Genomic DNA, 24,894 nt, shown 5'->3' on the forward strand with positions numbered 1-24,894 from the left:
CTTTGTTACGCAAAGTTTCCCTAGAATATGGTGAATAATGTCATTACTTTATATCTTGTCTTACTAGTACTTATATTTTATCTGTGCAAATTTATTTTCATTTCAATTTATCTTTATGTTAGTGTTTCAGAACAGCAATAAAAGATACTTCAATTTTTCACTTTCGATACCTACTGACCGTTGATTTGTAGCTTTTTGTTTAGTATTTACATTTAATATAACATTTAATCAGTATTATAATAAACTATGTTGAATATTTATTTGCATACAATGTATATAAATATATCTATATGGAAATATATAATAACATATCTATGCATAAATATATAAGTATGTTCATATGCATGTCTTTTACATGATATTCTTACATGTAGATATCAATACACTATATATATTTCATTATTTCTTCCCTCTACACAAAAGTAACAAGAAAATTATTGCTCTGTTTTAATATTAAGACCAATATTATATGTAATACAAATTTTACATTACTTTTTAATATTTTTATGTGCTAGGAATATGCTCATTTAAAATATTACTATGTAAATATGTAAAAAATAGCAATATTCTTATTACCCCACAGTTTTATAGAACCATACAATTAAATAAATAAATAAATTATTATTTCCTTGACATGTTTCTTGAATATAGGGAAAAAAGATATCACAGATAGCAACACTCTAAAATATAACGTCAAAACAAATTCACTGAAGTGCCTGTTGTTGTCAAGTAATCGTTAAACGTTTTACTTGTGATAATTAATGAAAATTAGTCGAGTGCAACATGCCTAATGTAATATACTAATTTGTAATTTTACCAATTACAAGTATATACTTAAAAATAATTAACATATTAAAAATCATAAGAAATAGACTGTGGTGTAAAGTGATATTGCAATTTGTGTAGACTTAAGACTTATTTCCGGCAAAATGTCTACGAGTGAAGCAGAAACCAGTGATTCCAATATGGAGTCTCCATCATCGTATAATTCTGAATCTCCATATAGTTCACCTTCTCAGCAAGTGCCTCAGCTCACTGCTAATATATCACAACTGTCATGGGCGGGAAATTCGTTTGGAAAATATGGTAAGATTCATAAATATTATGCAAGAATGTCTAAACCACATATTCATCTTATAGGTGGAAATGTTTTGTTGCAACTATGCATTTCAATATATATTGAAATTTATAAGCTTATGTTTTTTGTACTTATGTTAGTATAGAATACTAATATTTTAAAATTGAATGTTTACCTTAAAAAAATATTTTTGTGATGGATAGTCCTTTTATTGAGAAAAGTTTTCTGCTATATAACATCATGTTAATCATTTCAACTTTACCATCTCTATCTTCAGTTGTATACCCTATGCTCGGAGCCTATACATAAAGGGTATAAGGGATATAAAAAAAAGATTATTTTATAGGTATATTATGTAAAAACAATATCTTTCTAGATTTATGGAAGTACATAGCACTAAATAATATTATTAAAGAATGTCTGTAAAGCTTTTTAATATAAATAGGATTTAAATTTGTGAATATTGATAAAATGATTTTTATAATTCTGTTTTGAAATATACACATGTACAATATACAATTTTATAATATTTGAGGTGAAAACAAATACAAAACCAATAAATAAAATAAAGAACAGAGGTACTGCGGACATCTTACATTAAAATGTGATGTTTTGTCATCAATCAGATTATATCTGCCATTTTGCTTACTATCTCTGTCAACCTATTGATAAGACTACTGTTGTGATTCCTTTGTTACTTTTGTTGTTTTTATTTAGTTTCTTGTTTGTTAAGTGTAAAGTTGTTTTCTGATTATGTTGTTTCTCATATTAAATATTTCATATTTTAAACAGACAGAGAGTAAACCTGGGCCAAATTATATAGAAATTAAAAAGTTTCATTAAACTTTTAGAAACAGTATTTCTTACTTTACGTTTTATCTCATCCCAAAATGAATAGACTATAGTTAACTTGGGCGATAGAGTAGGCAAGCATTTAAAGTGACCCCTTTTATGTACTTGGATCACAAATCATAGGCATCGCTGTGGGCTCCCGACCCTGCAATGATACACCTTCACACACCCGCTTAATGAAAACTAATAATGGTTGATTATTAAACATTGTGAATTACATTTGTCACTGACATTCTCCTTTATATATTTAAATTCAAACTAAAAATTTTAAATATTTTTAAGCTTCAAGCTTTTATTGAATATTTGAAACTTTTAGTTTAAATCATAATATATTAGTTATTATCCATATTAGGCCCTCATAGTGAGTGGTACTAGTGTGTGACTGTAAAGATAACAGTTGCGGGTTCTGTTCCCACTCAAGAATTTGTGATATGGCCTATATATATTTATATTCAAGAAATATAATTAGTTTCTCCAGAGTGGTGTTACCAAGAATTACTATGGGCTAAGAGTTCTGCACTTATTATCTGTAATGATACCTATACTTGTAATCTATTCTGCTTATAAATTCTTAACTTGATTCCTTATTCTTAGTAATGATCAAAATTGTTTATGTTTGTCTGACATTGGTTATGGGCTTGATCATACTTGAGAAAAAGAATGATGTTTATTTCCCACTTTGCCATATCAAAATGATACATTAAGTTCTACCAATTGAAAGCAAAGAAAAATAAAGATTTTTTTAGCAGCAGGAACTTTATCTTAAGACATTCCATTCCCAGTCTGTGCCCCTGGCCACCACCACGACTGGCCTTGATATATGTATTTTCATTATATTCATTTTTTTCCAGCTCTAGTAAAACAAGTGTAGAGATGTGTTTTGTACACACAGAATACAATGGGTTAAAATTGGGTGGAAAGTGGAGAATGTAATGTTTTACTATGGACCCCCCACTATCCTGCTATATAGTCTTGTTATCAAAACAAGGAATTAAAAATAATTCATTCCCTTGAATATCATTTGAACCAATAACTGTCACATTTACAGTCAAATGCTGTGCTGCTATGACATCATTTGTTATATTATCATGAATGAATGAAATGTTGTTGTCCAGCAAATTGTGGAAGTTATTTAGTATATTTTTTAAAATTATTCACTTTTTATTTTTAGGTAAACAACCAGAGCTGGTTATAGTGGAGCAACCACAAAATCATTTTAGATTTAGATATAAAAGTGAAATGATTGGCACACATGGTTGTCTTCTTGGCAAATCTACTTCTAATAGTAAAACAAAAACTCATCCAACTGTTGAGGTAAGATATATACCCTATATAACTTATTGCCTGGATGCCCCAGATATTCTATACATTGCCAAGATATTGTATAGAATAGCGAAATTATATAGATTTCTGGTAACATTTTATATTCTATGTAACTGATGATACTATATTATGTTAGGTATAACTATTATCTATCTATCTATATATATAAAATCAAAAGGTCACTCACTCATCACGAAATCTCAGAAACTACAAGAGCTGGGAATCTCAAATTTTACAGAGTTATTTATAGGATGTAGGTGCTCGCTAAGACAGGAATTTGCAATATTCGACTTCTAAGGGGTTGTTTTTGGGGTTGAAAGGTTGTATGAAACTTCGTTACTACAAATGCTAGGAGTCTCAAATTTTGCATGGACGTAATTTATAGGTACTCATGGAGACAGAAATTAATAATAACGTAGTTCATGCAGGCGAAGCCGCGGGCGAGCCGCTAGTTTATAATATATATGTTATTTCTAGTGCAATCGTCTGTATAATAAGTGCACTTGTATGAGTTATCAACAACTTAACCTTGAATTAAAACAATTCTACTTAAAAAGCTTATGTTAGCACAGTGTATTGAATTCTGTTTAGACTGCATTTCTAAAATCGTACTTTGTTATTGTTTTATTTTAAGTTGAAACAGTAAACCTTAAATGTTGATTGAGTCTTTCATTTACATATTTTAGTGTAGATCTTTTCTAAAATTAATGTTTGTTAAATCATTAATGTTATATATCGTTAAAAGTAATATTATTCTTAAAAAATACTGATTAACTAGAAAAACTTACCGTAATAGCAGAATTACGATGAAAATTGATTATATTATACATATTCGGTCTTATGTGTTTCCATCAATACAGTCTCTCGAAAATTATTAGTGTACTGAAGGTATGTCCATCATGCTGTCTCCGCTTACTACAAGGTAGAGTATCCGAGACAATAAAAGAAACACGGCTTAAATTTGTAAAATAAAATAAAATAAATCAGCATCACTCTGTATCCCGCACATAGCAGGGTAGGCAGGGGGAACCTTGTGTTAAGACACTTCGTTCCCCTCTTCTTGCCGTATTCTGGAGGCTTTGCGTGTTGAGTGGCAGAACTCAACGCCGCGCTTTGCCTCGGCACCAGAACGAAGAAATGGAAATATAAACGTAAACAAATATTTCACTTCCTCGAGTCACACCCTAGTGCCGCTGCGGCACGACGGCTACCTTAAATTTGTAATTAACCTAATGATAGTTAAATTATTATAATTAAAATCTTTAAGTACTAATTTTATATACTAATATTTTCGATTTTAGTTGAAGAACTATGATGGAAAAGCCCTTTTAAGATGTACGTTAGCAGGACACAATAGTTCAGTTGAACATCCACACAAATTACTCGAAGAGGAACAGGTTCGTGATGTCAGCGGTGTGGTGCCACACCATGGATCGTACAGAATTGCGTATGTATTATGTGTACTCAATAAGAATTAAATAAAAGTAACAGTAGGTTCCCAGTAATGATGATGACGACCATGATGCGAGATAGACAATGGTCTATTAGTGAAAACAGTATCAAAATATGTTCCAAAAACAAGATCCGGTTAAAGAATGAAAGGGAACGAAGCCTTGTATTTATAGGGATACAATTATAGTCCAGCCGGCAGTGCCACAAGCTGAGCACTAGTTGAATATATTTAAATTATGGAACATTGTAATTATAGAATCTTGGAATACTGTGATTTTCTAACAAAATCTGATTTTATATATTTTTTACATCGATTTAATTATTCTCATAACCATGTTTATTTCTATATATTTTTTTGCGTTTAAACAGATTTAGTGGTATAGGAATAATACACACTGCTAAAAAGGATGTCCCAGAATTACTTTTTAAAAAATATACACAAGGACTGCATGGTGCAGCAATTGATGAAAATAAGGTAAAATCTCATCAATCTTTGATATTTACATTGTTTATTATTGTTTTTGGCCCCACTTTCTCTGTAGTTAAAGTAAAAAAAACTCTAATATATCTTGCACTTAACATAAACATTTTTTGTTTCTAATCTTGAAGTGTCAAATAACTTCATTTCTTTATGGTTTGTAAACAGTTTAAAAAAGGAATAGAATTTCTAGAGCCATTTTTTGCCCGCACCACGTCCTCAATAGAGTCCTTATGTAAAATAATGGTCTATTGTTCTCTATAAGTAAGAGTGGTCGCTTATTTATTTAGTATAGAAATGTCAACTTTTAAAACAGTTCAATTTTATGCAATTCCAAATTGCATGTTTTGTAATTTTTATCAGGTCCTAATTTATATAAACACGCAAATGTTAAACATATTTATATGGAAAATATAAAAAATCACCAATATTTTGATAATTTAAAGTAAAAGGAAAATAATGTAGAATAAGTGACGTAGACGATGTAGATAAATACCGTCATGGTGCTGTGCAGTGAGCCGTGTTTGACTGAACGTGACGGTGTGACTGAACGTGTGGGTTCGATTCCAACTCGGTAGATTTTTTATTTTTTATTTTATCTAGTAAGAAAACAAAGCGAAGCGTTTAGTGCTTACAACACGCTTAGTCAAGTCTCGATAATTAGGTGGAGATTGGGGAACGGAGTCTAGCGCCCAATATTAATAATGTATCTCCTATCTCCAGTTAACGTCTATCTCGTACTGTCCGACATGTCTGTCCAATCACTAACCTGCATGCCTACCTCCATCTCTGTCTATTTCAATCTATGGTAGCAATTTTTGGATTAGGATTGGTTATTAACATTGGGCGTAAGTCGAACGCTAGGTTCCCTCTGGTTATCTTGCTACATGCAGGATACAGCACGATATTAAATCAAAGTAACTAAAAACATTTCTTCAGTTTCGTTTGTTCGTGAATAATAATATTTATGTGAGTGGTTGCCAATTGAGCCTGATAATCCTGTTCACTTCAGTCGTAAACGCACTCTCGTGGCGATAGTGCGTCGCTTATAATATAGATACTAGAAAATTTAATTTAATATGTTCTTCTGTAACGAATGTGGTTCATTGTTTTTTTTTATTTAAGCTAAGAGTTAAGGCGGAGACGGATGCTAAGAATATGAATTTAAATATCGTCCGGCTCAAATTTAGCGCTCACAACGTAACAACCGATGAAGAGATTTGCCCACCAGTGTTCTCTGAGCCTATACACAATATGAGTAAGTATTAAGATTATTTGATTACGTATTTTTTTAAGAATATATAAAGCCGTTTTTGTTTTTGAAATTGACTTCACGAATAGTTCTGTCTAAGGCCGGATAGAAACAGTGACGCGAACGTCTATGAATCAGTACATCTACGTATACATTTATATGTACTTACATACGTAGGTATATGACTGTGATTTATAGTAGAATAATATTCTTGTTAAAATTTTTCTAAACTTGTTGGTTTATTAATAAAGTGTATAAATTTTCTTGCTAAATATATATTTTTTTATTTTTTACCTATGTTTTTTATGGAGGCTTTGGCAGGCATTCAAAGATTTATATTTATATGCATCGAGATACATTGTAAATGATATTAAGAAACATGGACAGTTCCGGTGTTTATAGACAGAGAGAGAGTTGTATGCTCTCTCACTGTACATTTAACATTTTGTTTAATTGTTTCTTTTTATTTTATCGTTCATTTATTTGTAGAAAGTGCTTCAACAAATGATTTGAGGATATGTCGTATAAGTCGGTGTACCGGCAAACCAAAAGGTGGTGATGATGTTTTTATATTCGTGGAGAAAGTAAACAGAAGTAAGTGCCATGTTTTTGTTTATGTTAAGACACTCTATTGCAATGCACTGCCCAATATATTACATGTTGAGTAGCGGAACTCATAGCTTTTTTCTTATTACCAGAGAGAGGACATGAAATTAATTCATTCCTTCTAATGGGAACTGAACCCGCACTCTGTGCGTTTACAGTCAGACAGTCTGTGTAGCAGCGCCACAACGACTCTTAATGTCTTTAAAATTTGATTTTGTATCGTAATAAAAATGTAATACTTATGTTTATTAATTTGTAATACTTTTATTATTTAATTTAATAGTACGTAATATTATATAAAAAGAATTGAATCCACTCTCGTGGATTATTTCTGATTCAGCGAGGTAAATATAAATAGCATTATGGTAAAGTATGCCCTCCACTTTTGTAGGTTGAGGAACGTAACTCCCATTATTTATATTAATAGGATAAATGTTTATATGTATTTCAATAATAATTAAAATACATATATAAAAGCCTTCCCCCGATTTGGAGATTGAACTCACAACGATACGCGTGAACAATAACTCTTTTCTTATTTCCTTTATAATGGCGTCAACATAATTTTATGATATACTATGTAAATAAATGTCTTACAAAAATTAACTACATAGTAAATTAGAACCAATCAATGATGACGTAAAATTTCTTAGAAAAATACTAGCTGTACAAAGGACACGTACTTAACAACATTTAAATATTTAAAGATAAACCTATTGCTTTTATGAGGCAGTCTGTGATACTTGAATGTGAATTAAGTATCATTAAAGTATTTCCTTATTTTTAATCGATATGAGATAATTTTTAATTAACCGCTGTACCCCGCACGCAGCAGTGTAGGCAGAGGGAACCTAGTGTTAAGACTCCGTTCCCTATTTTTTGCTGAATTCTGGATGCGTGCGTGTTACTGCGTGTTGAGACCTGGAACTCAACGCCGCGCTTCGCCTCCACACCAGAGCGAAAAAATGGAAACATAGATTTAAATAAATATTCCTTTTGCTCGAATGGGGATCGAACACACGACCGTGGCAAAGTTCATTGTTATTGTTTACTTTGATATTTTTGTATTTTTAATTGTTCATCAATATTAGATTACAATTATATCATATATAAATTTTGCTAACTCATATAACATAAGAAATTGCTACGCTTTTATAGTTTTTAAACTATGGTGTCATTAAATACTAAGAAATAACTTTACTCCTAACGCTAGTGACCCTTATCAGTGTATACCTACTTGATACAATGTATGAGTTCCACTCCCACACAATGTTTACTATACTTTAATCTATAACGGACGGTAGATAGCTTAATATATATTTTTTTTTGCTTCACGCGACGATGCATAGCACGACTGGCATGGGGACCTGGGAACCTAGTGTTAAGATACTCCGTTCTCATTACAAACAACGGCTAATTGATGTCTTGCAAAATAGTACATAAATTGTTTTTTTTTTTAGAAAACATCCAAATAAATTTCTTTGAACTCGATAATGGCGTAAGAGTTTGGTCGGATACTGGAAAATTCTTACAAAACGACGTGCATCATCAATACGGCATCGTTTTCAGGTAACAAATTTATGTATCTTACTTTAGTAAGTAGATAAACATAATGTTTCCAAAAAAAACCAAACCTATAATTATGATACAATTAAACAAAAATAAGTTACTTAAAAAAAAAAAAAAATTATAGATATTCTTTAATTTTATGAAAAAGTACCATTTTTTTCGACGGTCTGGATTTTAATACAATTTTTTAGTCTTAAACTCAAACCGCAAAATAAAAGTGTAAAAAAAACATAAGTTATATTGAAACAACGTAGTTCATTCGTAATGAAAAGAAATAAATATATAAAAAGAACCTTACAACTACACAAAACACAAACGATACGTCCTTTATTAATAGAGTTTGTAAGACACAGGCTTTTCAGTCTGTCAAATATCAAATTTATTTTGTTTTCTACATTTAATACGCTTTCCTCTAATTATGGTTTATTTGTTGTATGTTTTGTTTGTAACAGTGTCAAAATACAGGTTACAGTCCCCATAATTTACAAACTACTGTTTGAGTAGGCCTGGATGCGCAAGATTCGAAACTGCGCCTCTTGGAAGAGGCGTTCGAAGCGTTCAAGCGCCCTGACCACTAAGCCATATTTTCCTATCAAGCTACGTCGAAGTTCTGATACGAAGCTTATATATATTGTTATCATCTCTTATTGGTAATAATGAGCATTTGGAAACAGACGATGCCTTTTGCCATATGGCTCACTGAGTCATAAAAGAACGCTTGGACGGTTTCCAACAGGCTGGGGTTTGAGTCCTGCTAAGTTATTTTTTTATTATACATGTTTTAAAATGATTTTATTATATTATATTTACTAGGACGCCACCATACAGAGATGTAGACATAGTCCAGGATGTTAAAGTGTACATAGAGTTAGTGCGCCCCAGCGACGGCAGGACCAGTGAGCCCAGAGAGTTTACTTATAAACACGGCTGTGGCCCTAATAAAAAACGTAAAGCCAATTCGTCGTATTCGTCCTTAGACAGTATCGGTAAGTAATTCTTAACATATTTAAGTATTTATTATTGGTGTCCAAAAATTTTTACATATATTTTTTTTTTTCAGAAAGTTCCGGTTCCTATAAACAGCAGTTTAACGAATTACCGATCACTCTTCAGTACATTAATGTAAGGCAAATAAAATAAATCAACTTCACGCTGTATCCCGCACACAGCAGGCAGAGGGAACTTAGTGTTAAGACACTCCGTTCGCCAGTTTTTGCCGAATTCTGGAGGCATTGCGTGTTCAATGGCAGAACTCAAAGCCGCGCCAAAGCGCGGCAAACCTCGACACCAGAGCGAAGAAATGGAAATATAAACGTAAATAAATATTTCACTTCCTCGAGTGGGGATCGAACCCACAACCGTCGCGTTACAGTTACAACCTAGTGACGCTGCGCCACGATGGCCTCAAATGTAAGGCAACATCTAATTAAATATATATTTTTTTATTTTTGTGTAAATAATGAATCATGTTATATTTTTATTTACGCAGCAAAATGGTGACTATAAAATGGACACCGATGACAATATGAAGGATATTACAACATATACTATACCCGTAAGTAATAATGTAAAGAATATACTAACGATACAATTGCGGCTTCGACCGTTCCCGCTATTTTATTTATTATTGCTATTTTATAACCAAAATATACAAAGACCAACATATATTGTAGTTGTTATTCTGATGTATAAGCTATATGACTGTAAAAATGCATCTAGACCCGTTAAGTAGTTATTGCGTGAAAGTAGAACAAACAGCCAGCAAAACTTACAAAATTAGTAGGATTTGTTTAGTAGGAATTTTAATTATTTTATGTATCGCATTTTCGTCTTATATTTTAAACACGTTATACTAGTACATTAATAAAATATGTACTTATCGTCTTCCGCTTTTTCTACCGTTTGTCTGTTCTTTCACGCACATGCACCCACTTCTAGATTGATTTGAATGAAGCTCTTGTCGTATGTCTTGGCCTGTCTTTTATTTAATATACCTACTATCTATTTTAAAGCCGCCTTAACGCTGGGTCGACTAACTATAAACACTATGGTTGTGCCTTCGATCTGTTTCCTTGCTCAGGTTAATCAAAATGCAGCTCTGAGTTCCACTCGCTATGATTTTCATTCCGATTAAAATGAAGAACGATATGTCTTGGCGCTAGCGTGTCTGTCAATCCAGCATTGCAAGATAAATCGTAAAGCTGATAAACAATCCATATTAATTATGGCTATTTATACTATATTTCGTGGTGCAGAAGTACAAGCGTTCAACGCTACAAGGTTGTGGGTTCGACTCCAACTCGTAAGAATGAAATATTTAATATCTCCATATCCTGGCTCTGGTAACGAAACAAAGCAAAGCGTTCAGTTTTGCCAATAAACACAATGCCTTAAAAGAGGAGAACGCAAGTGTCTTAATGGGGAACAGAGGTTTTCCAGGTTTTCTCTGCCTACCCTGCTATGAGCGGGATACATTGTGAAGCTGAAAAAAATATATATTAATTTTAGGTACCACAAACTACTCAAGTGGCGCCTACATCTGCATCTATAATGGCGGACGCGATGTGCGACAACATGGGTGTGAATTCGATTCCCGGGCATTTCACATTTAGTCCTCTCTTAAGTCAACCAAATGTCCCTGAAGCGCCGGTCCCGATATTACAATTTAACTCATCAGAGTTAGATCGAATTGTTACTAGAGACATACCGTCGGAAGAAAAAAAACTTTTACTCGCTACTGATTTAAGTGGTAATTATAAATTTAATATTATGTTAAAAAGTTCATTAATTGATGAATTTGATGAATTCTTATACAATTCTCTTCTTACAATTTACATATATTAAGGCTTCCCCGCTTTGGTAAAACAAAATGCGGCTGGATTCCTACACTGAATGCGGAATGACTCGAGCTCAGGATAAAATAGAGAACGGAGTGTTTTAATATTCCCTCCGCCTACCCTACTATGCGGGATACAACGTGAACATGTAAAGAAAGACAAAGTATCTGACAAACGTATGTGCATTTAATAATTATATTTACACGTCTGAGTAAACGGAAACACGCTAAAGAATGGATTTATAAAATGTGGTTCGCTTATGTCACGAACCTTTACAAAACTATTAAACTGGATTCAACGCGTATATTTAGTATTATAGACGTATACTACCCGTGACCGTGGACTTCCATAGTCGGAGACCGTTGTTTCATTTAAAAAGCGTTAAATTTCTTATCCAATAAACAATCTTTCACGCTGTATCCCGCACATAACAGGAACAAGTTCCCCGCACACCACCTTGTTTCCGAGACATTGCGTATCAAGTTAAGCGCTTTGTCGTGTTACCAAAGCGAGGAAATGATAATAACTCATTCCCCCGAATATCTCTCATGACTTAATATTAGATTCTCTATAAGATTTTTAATAGAGGTATAATAATATGTATGTAAATAATTATTTTTAGATTACTTCAAGCAATTGCCAAATTGCGACGATGATATGGTAAGTTTTTAAATGTTTTGTTATACTGTCGAAAAAAAAATATCTAAGTAAAGACTATCTGTATTTCTGCACAGTTTATGAAAGAAAAGAAGGTTTTTGAAAAAATATATTTTCTACATTATTAAAAAAACACAACCGTCGCGTTTACAATCGCACGCCTGTGCTCCTAGCTATTACGACCTAACCAGCCTCAGTAAACGTTATCACGTTTTATATAGAAAAAAAAACATTTAATTGCTGAAACAGTTAAATATACATTTTAACTGTTTCAATAATTTATTATTTTTCTCAATATTTGTCATTTCAGCCTGGTGCTATGGCGAATTTCCTAAAGTCCTCAATGCTGGTACCCGACTCGGCAAAGCCAGGGGTAATATATTTAATTTTATAATGATAATTAAATTTATAATTATATTTTAATAGTCTTACAAACAGGTATATGTAGTGACTTATCATATATTTTCACCTTCCATTCAAATTTGCATTCTGAGACTGTAGAATCAATAGAGTTCCATATTGCTATATATTTTACAAAAATAAGACACGCAAGATACGTATTTTACCATATACCATAATACCATAATTAAAAAAATATTATCTATATTCTCTTTATCATCCTCGCAGAATGTAATCCTGAAAACGGAACCCAATGTAAAGAACGTAAAAAAGAAAAACAGCGAATATTCAGCTTCATATACACATGAAGATGGTACGGAAGTGAAAAAGGTAAGGATTCTCTATAATAAACAAACCGTATTTTCATTTTAATGCTCATGTCATACTGCATGTACTCTAATACTTTACAGCAACCCGAGATATACAGTGCCCATTTGCACTATTTGCACAGTACGAAGACCTTTAAACTGTAGTTGAATTTGCTATCACATTTATTGTTTTTAAATTTTTATTTTTATCATATATCTGTCTATAGGTTTTAGTTTTATAGGTTTACTCATGTTAGTGATGGGTTTTGTCTGTGTTTTTAATCATTGTTTTAATCTGTGTTCTTTTAATCATTGTTTTGAATTTTTTGTTTTTATTTTTTTTCTCATGTTTCATTACTAATGTCAAACATTATATTATATTAATTGTTTTGTTGGTTTTCTCTTATGAGGAACGGAAATATGATCATTCATATTAAAATATAATATGGCAAGATATCATAATAGTAATGTACATGTTAATCGTGTATTTTTTTACCTTTCTTGCCTTTCATTCATTTTTATTTTGTTGGCAACACAAAGCAATTAATACTTTTTGTGCGTTAAATTGTAAAAAAAAAAATAACTTTTGTGTTAAGTCTACTATGTACAAATGTTTTTTGTTAAAAAAATATTTTATTTACATAGCTACCTACCAAATTTATATGAAAAGTAAAAAAAACGAAAGTGGCCATTGACAACTACGTCATTTATTAGTAATTTATGTACTTAACGTTGTCAATTGATAGTGATTTAGTTCCTTTAGGATTTAATTAAAGAAAAGATATTTACTTTTATTTTTTTTATTATTAAAAGTATTATTTTGATATAAAATTATATTTTATTTTATAATAAGTGATTAAATGTGATTTTTAAAACTTTATTGTGCCATTTTGGGTGATTAGAAACTAAAAAATATTTTATAAAAATAAGCTACTTTTAATATATGATCAGATCTGCTTAGTTATCAGGCTTAAGTTCATTTTTGTTCTTTTTTGGGTTAATTATAATATTTTGAGCTTTATTTGTTGAGTTAAAAAGATTAGAGTACTTGTATCATCAAATAATATAGCAACTTTTGTTCAATTGTCAAACCATTCATTATATGTCTTTTTTTTTTCTTTTTGTATACACAGGGTTTGTTATAAGTAATAATAATTATTAAAATACCCAAAGAATTTATATTCATGTTAATAATTGATTTTTAATAAATTTTATTTTTCATAAATTTTATCATACGTTTTATTTAAAACAATCATTCCATTATATAATTTTCTGGCAACTTTGATATCAGGAGCATTAACTTCATGTTAAGGTTGTTTCTTGACTTTGGTTTTCACTTATCAATTTTTTTTTCGTAATTCTGAACGAACTTTAATTATTTGCTGTGTCAGTTACTTAGATGATTTTATAAAAACACCATGTGTGATAAAGGTATTATAAATATTTTAATAAATAGTGAATGGTATATGATCCTAAGTTTTTTCTTATCAGCTACGATCCTGTCAGTCTGAAAATGAACAGCTATTGTTGAATATGAACAGTTGTTGTTATCGTTATAAAAGCTTGTTGTGTTCTTACACTTCAAACGTGAACTAATAAACTTATCATACGCCTACCTTAGTATCTTATTCATCTGTTATTTTTTCTTTAATCTTTTGTTTATATAGAGGATAACTTTTTGTACGAAACTAATTAGATTTATTTCATCTACAATTATGCTAGCTCTCCAAAAAGGTTAAATCGATGGCATAGTAAAGTTAGGTTCGCCGTACCAATGTGAAAGGGTTTATACATTTGTACCAAAATGTAAGATGTCTTTTGCACTGGTACTACGTATCTAACTATACTATTTGTATGTTCTTCTTTGATGTTTTCTGCTATCTGATCGAATTATACACCTGCTGGAACATTTTTGTCTATTGGACCACAAAAACTTAAAAAATAATAATAGTTGCTATTTCATTTAGCACACTTACAATTCTTCATTTTTCATCCTCAAAATATGATTATAATTTTTAACTAGAGGTATGTGGTTCCATTTGTTTTCATCTTCATATGTTTTCATCTTAATATACTACCTGTTGTAGTAGGTACCTATGTAACATATTCGTCTTATAGTTAAACTGTCTTCGTATTGTGCAAATCTTATAAATGGTTCGGGTATATTTATAGCTCGTCAAGGAATTGTGCGACATGATCCGGACCAAATCCAGCGACAAGAAGCACCTGATTAGAAGTAAACTGGATAGGTTGTTTGAAATACGACTGGGAAATGGAGATACGTAAGTGTTCTTATCCTTTATCTTATTTTTAATATTTTATTTTTTGTGTGAGATTAATTCTTATTTGGGGAAATTAACTATTTCTATTCCCTTGCTTTAAGTACCTCGCGACGTTTCAGAAATATGCCAGTGCTGAGGGAACTGAGTATCTTAACACTAAATTCCCTGTGCCTACCTATATGCAGGCTATTGCGTGGAGTTAGTAAAATATATTATTTTTTATGTTCGTCAGCTTCACGCTGTATTGTATCCCCCACACAGGAGGGTAGGTAATGTTAAGACACTCCGTTCCCCACTCTCTGCCGAATTCTGTGTTGAGTGGCAGAATTCAACGCTGCGCTTTGCCTCGACACCAGAGCGAAGAAATGGAAATATAAACGTAAATAAATATAAGCTGATTTGTTTTTCTTAGGTTTTTACACATGACGCTGTCCAGCAACCAACCCAGCTTGGAGTATATTGTGAAGCTTATACACAGCATGAAAATGCCCAGACTGTTAAATTTAAAGAATAATCAATTTCAAACCATCCTTCACCTCGCTATTGTCAACGATATGCCGAGATTGGTGAATTTACTTGTATCGAAAGGTAATAAATAGTTTATAAATTTAGTTTTGGAACTAAAACAAGGAATTTTCTAAATGAATAATTCTTACAAATTACATAGAACTATTATAATTGTTTAACTGTATTTTTTTTTTCGATTCAGCGATTTCCCCTCCGGGGGTATTATTTAATATTTTAATTTCCTCTGTCTGTTCTGTTTATCTCAAAAATTCGATGGTGGTAGGAACGGCGTGTATGAACAAAAGGTTCCCTCTACCTTCCCCGCTACATGCAGGATGAATGAAACAAAATAAGTAAATAAGTATATGTTTTTCCCACAGGATGTAATCCAATGGAGGAAGACGGTGAAGGCAATAACGCAATACACTACGCAGTTATATATCAATCGTGTCTCACGCCGCTTCTTGGAGCGATTCGCGTACACGCAGTACCTTGTGATATAGACGCGTTCAATAACGGTAACTTTAAAAATAAAAATCTTTTTAGAATAGTTTGTAATATTGTTTGGCTTGCTTTTATTTGCTCACTGGTAGAATAAAAAAACTATTTTTTTTTTAAATTTTAAAACTGCAAAGCCATGTGACTTTTGTGTTCATTGTCTCTTTCATTCTTTTATTTCTATAATTGTATTTAGACATGAAAACCTGTTTTCATGCATTATTACGTCTACAAATGGGTATAATTGGGGTAAAATTCAATAAATCATTTACTTCTTAACACACCTTTATTAAGTCGAATTAAACTTATTTGCGATTTAAATGTATTTTAAGTTGGAGGGCGTTGTGGCACAACGGCACAATCTGACTGCATACAATTCCTCCTTAATACAGCTATGGAGGGTACAGTGAGAATCTTAAAAAAATTACAGAGAAACAGACCGCGTTGCACCTCAGTGCTGTATATGGTAGTGCTGAAAGCGCCGCAGCGCTTCTACGGCACGGCGCAAAGAAGGATGTTCGCGACGACGCGTTGCGCACGCCGCTGCATCTAGCTGCGTACGACGATTGCAGCGCTGTACTGCGAGTGTTACTTGAAAAGGCCACACCTGTAAGTATTATTAGTTTATTTTGTACAGCACACGGTAGGCGGAGGAGTAGCAGTGTTAGGGACACTCCATACCCCAAGTACCGCTCAATTTTAATGAATTTTAAATAAAAGTTAGACAAGTTGAAAGTTCAAATAAAAGTTAGAAAAATGTTAATTCCTAAATCTACGAAAATAATTTGTAATGTTTACTTTGACATATTATATAAAGATATTTTTTATCAACTATATTGGTAAATATATTAGATATTTGTTATAAATAAGTTGAAAATAATTTTTTTACTTAGGATGAAATCGACGCAGTGGACGGGAAAGGTTACACAGCTCTACAAATAGCATGCGATTCTGAAATTCGGAAAAATACACTTGAAATTATCCAAATACTTCTTGAACATAAGGTAATAAAATATTTGTATGCACATTGTACAATATACTCGTATATAATTTTTTATATTTTTTATTTGGACAAACTGACATTGTTCAACATGTAACTAAATAATATCAAGTTCACGCTGTATCCCACACATAGCAGGGTAGGTAAATGGAACGTTGTGTTAAGACACTCTGTTCCCATATGTTTTAACATATTTTTTTTGTAGGCGGATCCAAATAAGCACGAAGAATTTAACCAGCCAGCGCTTAAACTCGCCCGACATAAACCAGAAGTGTTAAACATTCTCAAAGCATATACAAATGACCAAATTCTGACCGAAGATGACATTAAATCTGAACCTGAAGATGAATTTGATTCGGCTGAAGAAGGGGTAAGTGATATTTGTGAATTATGTGAAAAGTTAACATAATTAATTTTATTATATTTGTAGTGCATATTTTACAATTATATGAGTGTATACTCGCAATTTAACTTTGTCAACCTTTATAACTTTCTTCTTTGAGTTGACCTACAATCGTGAAATTGATATGGGATTACACAAACAAATTACTTCTAGTGCCCTAGGTTAAGTACAAATAAGGAGTTCCAGCTTAAACATTTTAATTAGGTTCATACACCCTAATATATATATTCCTTAACCTAAATCAAGAGTCCGACATGATGTAAATAACTAGAAGTATTATCATATAACAGTTGCCTAATAAATAGAGGTTTTAATAAAATTATAAACCTTAAGAACATAGTGACACAGCGTGTGATGTGCTTTAGCTTCACGCTGTATCCCGTATATATCCGGGTGGGCAAAGGGAACCTAATTTGAGACATTTCGTTTTCCCCGTTCTGCCGATTTTTTGAGACATTGTGTGCGAAGTGTGAGTAGCGTAGCTTAATGTCGCGGTTTGTCTTAAATAAACATTTTAAATAATTAATTTCCTCGAATCACCACGATGGCCTTACACTCCTTCAGAATTTAACTATGTATCTATTTCCAGGATGACGAGCCTTCCTCGCTACCAGAGTTACCGCTCTACGAGCAAGAAGTTTCCGAATTGTTAGAAAAGAACGGGGCGTGGCGTGATTTGGCGCGTTCCTTGCAACGCGGCCAGCTACTGTCGTGGTTTAACGCCGCGGACCACCCAGCGACGCGTCTTTTGCAGCACATCAAGGTACTACTTTTTTTTATTTCATTTATCAGACATAAAATATTAGTGTGAAACACTTTAGATGATTAAGATAGCTTTTAGGAAACCAAGTATCAACTCTCTCCGTTGCCCACCTTCCGCCCAAAGTTAATGCCATGGCTTATTGAGTATCTACACCGCGGTTTGTCTTGTTACCATAGTAAGAAGAACGCTTTCCCTTGAGTGGAAATCGAATCCACAACCCCCCGTCGGTTTTCTCTGCCTACCTTTCTATATGCGGGATACAGCGTGAAAAAAATTAAATAATGTTTCGTTTTACAGGATTGTGACGACATGACGTCGAAATCATTAGAGGTATTGCTCAAGTCGTTAGGTCAAATCGAAGCAGCCGCGGCCATAAGAAAACATTTAACTGACTAACTCCAAAGTTAATACTTTGAAGTTAGTCAGTTAAATGTTTTTTTTATCTTCGATTCTTTTTTAAATATTTTATCAATTACATAGTGAAATATATTCAATTATTCATGAATATGTTATGTATTCTTTTATATGTTTGTAGGTCTGTATTTTTTAGTTTTTCTAAGCTATTTAATATATTTGAATAAGTTTTAAATTTATAAGTCATTCTATTTTCAAATTCATCCTTTTTAATGTTTTTAATTTTAAAAGGATAAATTTGAAACTTAAACTAAAATGATGAACTTGAATTGTCCAATGTTCTATTTAGAAACCAAATGTTTACATTAGTATACATTAATATTTTTTTGTTATATAATTCTAATTCAATGGAATTTTAAAAATTCTTGAATAACTTTTGATATTATTTGGGGCCATTCATTAATGACGTCACACATTGTGGGGGTCGAAGTGTGAAGTATTAAAACATGAAATTGTGTAAACAAAAATAATTTCCAAAGCTGCTGTTTTAATAATTTCTAAATTGCAAAGATTGTGGCGTCACCCTTTGCAAGTTGGTCGCAAATGAAGTGACATTATTCAGGAATGGCCCCTAACGTATTTATGGTTGTAGACAACATTACTTTTATGATAATTTTATATATAAAAACATTAATAATTGAGGCTGTTTCTATAGTGATACACTCAAATTAATTATTACTCCTTGACTGAATAAACTTAACATAACATAACAACAACAACAACCTATACATTTCGCAGAATTATTAAAAAAATATATTTTAAATTTTATTATTATTTATTATTGCCTAAGTTTAAGATATAATAATAAATATTGGATATATGAAATTTCTTTCGTAATATTTCCATTATAGCGTGACATGGGTTATTACTGCTAATATAATTTCGCTATAGTTTCAAAATTGTTACATTCATTATACAATTTTTATAAATAGAAATTACTTATTTGTTTTAATCAATACCAATTACTTTTACTTTATGAATACTTATAGGAATTCGTTTATATTTAGTATTTATTCATGATTTAATGAAATGTGTGTTCATTAATTATCCAGTGTTACTAATATTAACTGTTTCGTGCCATGGCCCAAAATGATGTTGACTTAAAAAAATGATATCCAATGTCTTTAAAAATATTTTCTGTCTAGTACAGGACTATGAAATTTAATAACCGTTTTTTTTTTTTATTTTAATTATAAATTTTCAAAGTGACAATCGCTTTAGGAAATCAGCCTTGTACGTTCTGAACACCATAATTAAAACAGAACAGAATTCAGCCTCAATTATTTCTATTAGTGCCTTAATCAGATTTTAAAAGTAAGTTGTGCCATATATCTTACTATTAAATATTTAATTATCATCGGTCGTAGTTTTTTTTAGTTTATAATACTTTCTAATGCATTTTTTATTATTAATGTTTCTGTAGATATACATTTTTTGGATCCTATCGTGGCGGTGTTTAAAAAAATCTGACAGATCTAGGAATGGAATAGGAAATTATATATTTTTAATTAGACAAAGTGTGGCGTTAAACTCCGCCATTTTACACGCAGTGCCTCTAATATGGAAAATTGTGAATAAAAGCTTTTTGCCTGTCCCAAAAAGTTGTAAAAGACATGTATTTAGGGTACATTTATTATCATACGATAAGATAAAAGGTACTATTTGTTAATATTAATATTATAGAATACGTTCGACGAGTCGTGGTTGTCTTGAACTTGGCTGTAGATGGCTGCGCAGATTTGATTTTAGGTTTTTTCCTTTCTTTTTATTATTTTCTAAGTTACTAGGTCACAACTCATCGATTGAGGTGTACTTTACATTATTTAAGGACAACAAACTATGATTTATGTACGAATTCGTTTAAATAAAATGTAGTTAAATTTTATTTAAAGCAATTTAAGTATAAAATGATATAATTCAATATAAATGAGATGATTTAGCATTATGAATGCTAAAAAGTTGACATGTTTTTATATTTAGTAAAATAAAGATATTTTAATTAGTCTTGTCTGTCATTGCTGATGTGTCCTATATTTAATAATGTATTTAACTACGAATATATGTTTTTCCTTTTTAATACTTAAAGAACAGTACATATAATGTTGGCCTCTCTTGCAAAATAAAAATCTATTAATAAAGATTTATGATCGTATAACAAATAGCTATTTCACTATTATTTGAGTGGGAATCGAACCTACAACCTGTCCCATTTACAGCTATACTTTGTGCCCCTGCGCCACGACTGCTTCATTAGCTTCAGTAAATTTATTATTTAGTGCATTGGAGTTATTTAATTGTATCACTCAATGAATAAACAAAACGTGAAACGATTTGTGTTACACAGAAAGTTAAAAACAATGCTATTAAAATTGTAAATAAATAGTAGTTTAATTTAAATTTTTCTAATTTTTTTTAAGGAAACGACGTAAATCTTTAAGAGTTAATGAGACGGAATGCTATTATCTTAACATTTTATAGCTAAGGGTTGCGCCAGCTTAGTATTACTTTCTTACTCTTATTTCCACGTGAAACCAAGTCTGAGCTCGAGTCTGAAAAGTTGTCTTTTTTAAAGTTACAGCTTAAATTTAATACTGCTTAAAGTAGTTTTATTGCTTGTTATAGTATTTATGCATTTATTAAATGTATCATAATCACAATTGCTTATTAACTGTTTTTTAACTACGTTCATTTAGATCATATAAATTTATAAAATGCAAAAAATCAAAAAAATGTATTGGCTGTGAATTTAGACAAAAATATTTAAAGGTAAAAAAGCATATAATATTATAGTTCGCGGAAATTCCGTTAACCTATACCTAATATTAATATTAATGTAATTCTGAACATGATTTTATGTTCTAAGAGTTTGGCAATAACGTGAGTATCAGGGGGGTTCGATACCCTTATATAACGGGCCAGAGTTAGCAAATAACACGCTAGGGGAGTTATGGGAATTATATTGTTATAACTGCGTAGAGAGTTAAAGATCAGGGATTCTAACTTAGTACACAAATTGTTAATGAAATTAATATTTTAATATGTACAAATCCGATATTTTGAATCAACCACCCAGCAGAGTTCATCTAAATGATATAAGTATGACTTTAAAAAATATGTATATTTAGTGTACGTGGAAAATAATAAAAAAAATTACACAAACATTTTTTAGCAAACAAAAAAATCTTTTTTAAACTATTCGTAACACCAAAACTATGAAAATTCAAGGTGTTGCAATTATTTGCCTTTCATTTCACTTTCCATTTAAAAATAATGCGTAATGCGCATAAAGCTGAAAAAAAATCTAATAATACCTACAAGATGAAGATGGCAAAGTTATCTCCACACTTGTGCTAGAACTGGACCAACTTTATTGTATCATATAAAATATAAATATAAGTATATCATATATAAGTATATCAAAATATAAATCCAAATTATGTTATTTATATTGGACAGTATTAGTTGAGACGGTAATAGAAGGTAAGGGCAAATAGCATTAAGCCATTCGATCGATTGCGAGAGTAATGTAATATGCTGTCTGTCCAAATTGATTTGGTGTGGGTACTAATAATTCATAGATACGTAATTAATTTAATATTTATTTATGTAGTATTTATTTATTTATTTACTTGGAAAACGTAATATATATATATATATATATATACATATATATATATATATATATATATATAAAATATATATTTTATATATATGTGTATATATATAAAAACTTGAACTACAAAATCTTTCTTTCCTATGTGTGGGATAACATACTAAAAATGTTAATAATACAACAACATACAACGAGTATTTTTGTTAAATAAAATATATTTTATTTTCATTTAATACATTTTTCCCGACTGCTATATTTATAATATTAATTCAAATAAATATATTATTTTTAATACGTTTATATTGACATTCTTAACACATAAAAGTTGGACTTATACATACTTTAAAGTTTAAACGCGAACACTACAAAAGACCATTTTTCTTTTATAACAAAAGACTTAATTTATTGTGTTGCTTGACAAAATTTTAGAAAAATATATCTTAGATAGTCTATTTGAGACGTCCCCATCATTTATATCACAAGTACATAAGTATATCTTGATGTTATTTTTCCCGTTTATAAAGTTGACAGCTTTACTTTCAATTGTAGTCCAATTTTGTTCTGTTATTGTATTGTATTTAGTCCGGTCGTAATGCAGAGGCACAAGCGTGTGGTGTAAACGCAGCAGGTAGTGGGTTCGATCCCTACTCGAGGAATAGAACTATAACTTTAAACTTATCATTATGCTGAAGATACTAAAAACTTTGATATATGATCTTGAAATATCGTCGTCATTATATTAAACGAAATAAATAACATTAAAAAAATTCATTATTTTACACGTTAAAATGTCGTAACTATAGTATATGTATATAGTATAGACATGTAGTATAATTTCCTTTTTCTTCAGCTTTACACTATTTCCCGCATACAGCAGCTAGGCAAAGGGTAGTATTAAGACCCTCCTTTCCCCACTCCGCCGAATTCTGGACCAGAGAGAAGAAATGAAAATATAAAATATTTCATTTCCTCGAGAGAGAATCGAACCCACAATCACAGGGTTCTGTCCGATCACCATGACTGGACTCGATATCAATTAATATGTTTAATACCATTTTTTATATAAAATATAATAATAGATAAATATGATATATGTAGGTACAATATATAGGTATTTCTAAAGCAATAGGTGTATTCGTATTTTATGTATTAACAAGAGTTGTCTTCCACAATGAAGGATATAAAGAAACCTGCAGTTCGTATAATATATCTTGCCGAATTTTGGAGGCATTGCGTGTTGTGTGGAGTGTAGAGACTATTAGTGAAAACTCATTATTTATTATATGATTAGTAGAAAAACAATCTATTATACAAAGTGAACTTGTGATATTTATCTAAAAGTCAGTAAGAATTTAATTACTTACGTTGAAATGAAAGAACGATCGAATTGCAAAAATGTAGATAGTACATACACGGGACAGTTCAAATTTCTCCTATTAGCTGTAATTGTCTCTTTTATTGAATTGCATCGTCGACGTCAAAGATAGAAAATTGTAGCTTCAGTTTTGTCTTATAAAAAATAATGAAGGGTAGCTTATAAAATCTTCGTGGAAAATATTTTGTACGTACAGTAGAAACTCGATCAACCGGACTTATTGTCGTTAATCATTCGGATAATCGAAAATCCGGATAATCGAATCTATAAAGAAAAGCTAGTTTTATGCGTAATATATAGTGCAAAATTTTTATACGTCTATTAAAAGCAACAAATACATATCAATGAAATCAACGTTTATTAAGAAATTATTAATATTTTCGACATATAGATTTCGTAAGCATTTACGTAGATACATATAAATTTTCTTAGGGGTCATTGTAGTAGGTTATACAAAAATAATAATCGCGGTTAATAGTCCGGATAATCGCGAATCCGTATAATTGAGGGCCGGATAATCGAGTTTCTGCTGCACGTCTTATAGGTAAATCGTAAAATGATGAAGCCGCTCCACAGCACTTAACGAAATGTCTAAGTTTAACATCTATACTAATATAATAAAGCGGAAGAGTTTCTTTGTTTGTTTGTTTGTTTGTTTGAACGCTATGATCTCTGGATCTACTGGATCGATTTACTTTGTTTTTGTTTTGTATGAAAGCTGCATTCTTCAGAAGTGCTATAGGCTATATAATATTACATTACACATATATACTAATAAATTAAAATACTTTCTAATTTGACATGCAATTTATTCTGCCATTTTAATAACAACCGTCGTCGCCACGCGACCGCGTTCGTTACCGCGTTATTTTGATATTCATCCTTATGAAAATAAATATAATAGTCACTTTTAGGATTTTATCTAGATTGAAATTATATTTCTATAGAAATTATATTCTTATATTTCAAGCAGGCGTAGCCGCGTCCGGGTCCGCTAGTTACATATACATTTTGAATTTACACATACGGAATTAATGCAAATATAATATGTGTATAATAATTTATAATTATACAATATTATAATATTATAACTGCATTTACAATTGGTTGCTACGCCCTACGGGTCTATTTAAAATTTTCCAATTATTGTAATTGTTATCAAAAATAATCTAAATATTAATTGACTATTGACTATGTTATTAAGTCTAAGAAATAACCTATAAGCTGT

The 24,894-nt window shown here is 31.0% G+C and overlaps 1 protein-coding gene across 2 annotated transcripts; it reads left to right on the forward strand.

Moving 5' to 3' along the window:
- Positions 1–707: 707 nt before the first annotated feature.
- Rel (nuclear factor NF-kappa-B family member relish) lies at positions 708–20,680 on the forward strand. 2 transcript variants are annotated; one of them, XM_085186355.1, is made up of 22 exons: positions 708–1,086; positions 3,102–3,244; positions 4,555–4,700; positions 5,075–5,180; positions 6,309–6,441; positions 6,925–7,029; positions 8,502–8,610; positions 9,424–9,596; positions 9,671–9,732; positions 10,100–10,165; positions 11,119–11,359; positions 12,070–12,107; positions 12,415–12,477; positions 12,732–12,833; positions 14,984–15,093; positions 15,506–15,681; positions 15,981–16,118; positions 16,529–16,707; positions 16,992–17,102; positions 17,304–17,468; positions 18,091–18,264; positions 18,562–20,680. In XM_085186355.1, the coding sequence occupies exons 1-22, from the start codon at positions 930–932 to the stop codon at positions 18,658–18,660; spliced, it is 2,796 nt and encodes a 931-aa protein (XP_085042481.1). In that variant the 5' UTR covers positions 708–929; the 3' UTR covers positions 18,661–20,680. The 2 variants fall into 2 exon arrangements, with proteins under 2 accessions (XP_085042481.1, XP_085042482.1); XM_085186356.1 differs by lacking the exon at positions 10,100–10,165.
- Positions 20,681–24,894: the final 4,214 nt, after the last annotated feature.

This window comes from Heliconius melpomene, chromosome 6, assembly GCF_056956725.1.
Source record: "Heliconius melpomene rosina isolate 202511_hmr_F chromosome 6, ASM5695672v1, whole genome shotgun sequence".
NCBI lineage: Eukaryota > Metazoa > Arthropoda > Insecta > Lepidoptera > Nymphalidae > Heliconius > Heliconius melpomene.

Excerpts from the sequence above, each read along its gene's own strand:
- Rel (XM_085186355.1), top strand. The coding sequence starts at position 930 with ATGTCTACGAGTGAAGCAGAAACCAGTGATTCCAATATGGAGTCTCCA. Across the intron at positions 1,087-3,101 it reads AAATTCGTTTGGAAAATATG|GTAAACAACCAGAGCTGGTT; the intron begins GTAAGATTCATA and ends TTTTATTTTTAG. Across the intron at positions 11,360-12,069 it reads ACTCGCTACTGATTTAAGTG|ATTACTTCAAGCAATTGCCA; the intron begins GTAATTATAAAT and ends AATTATTTTTAG.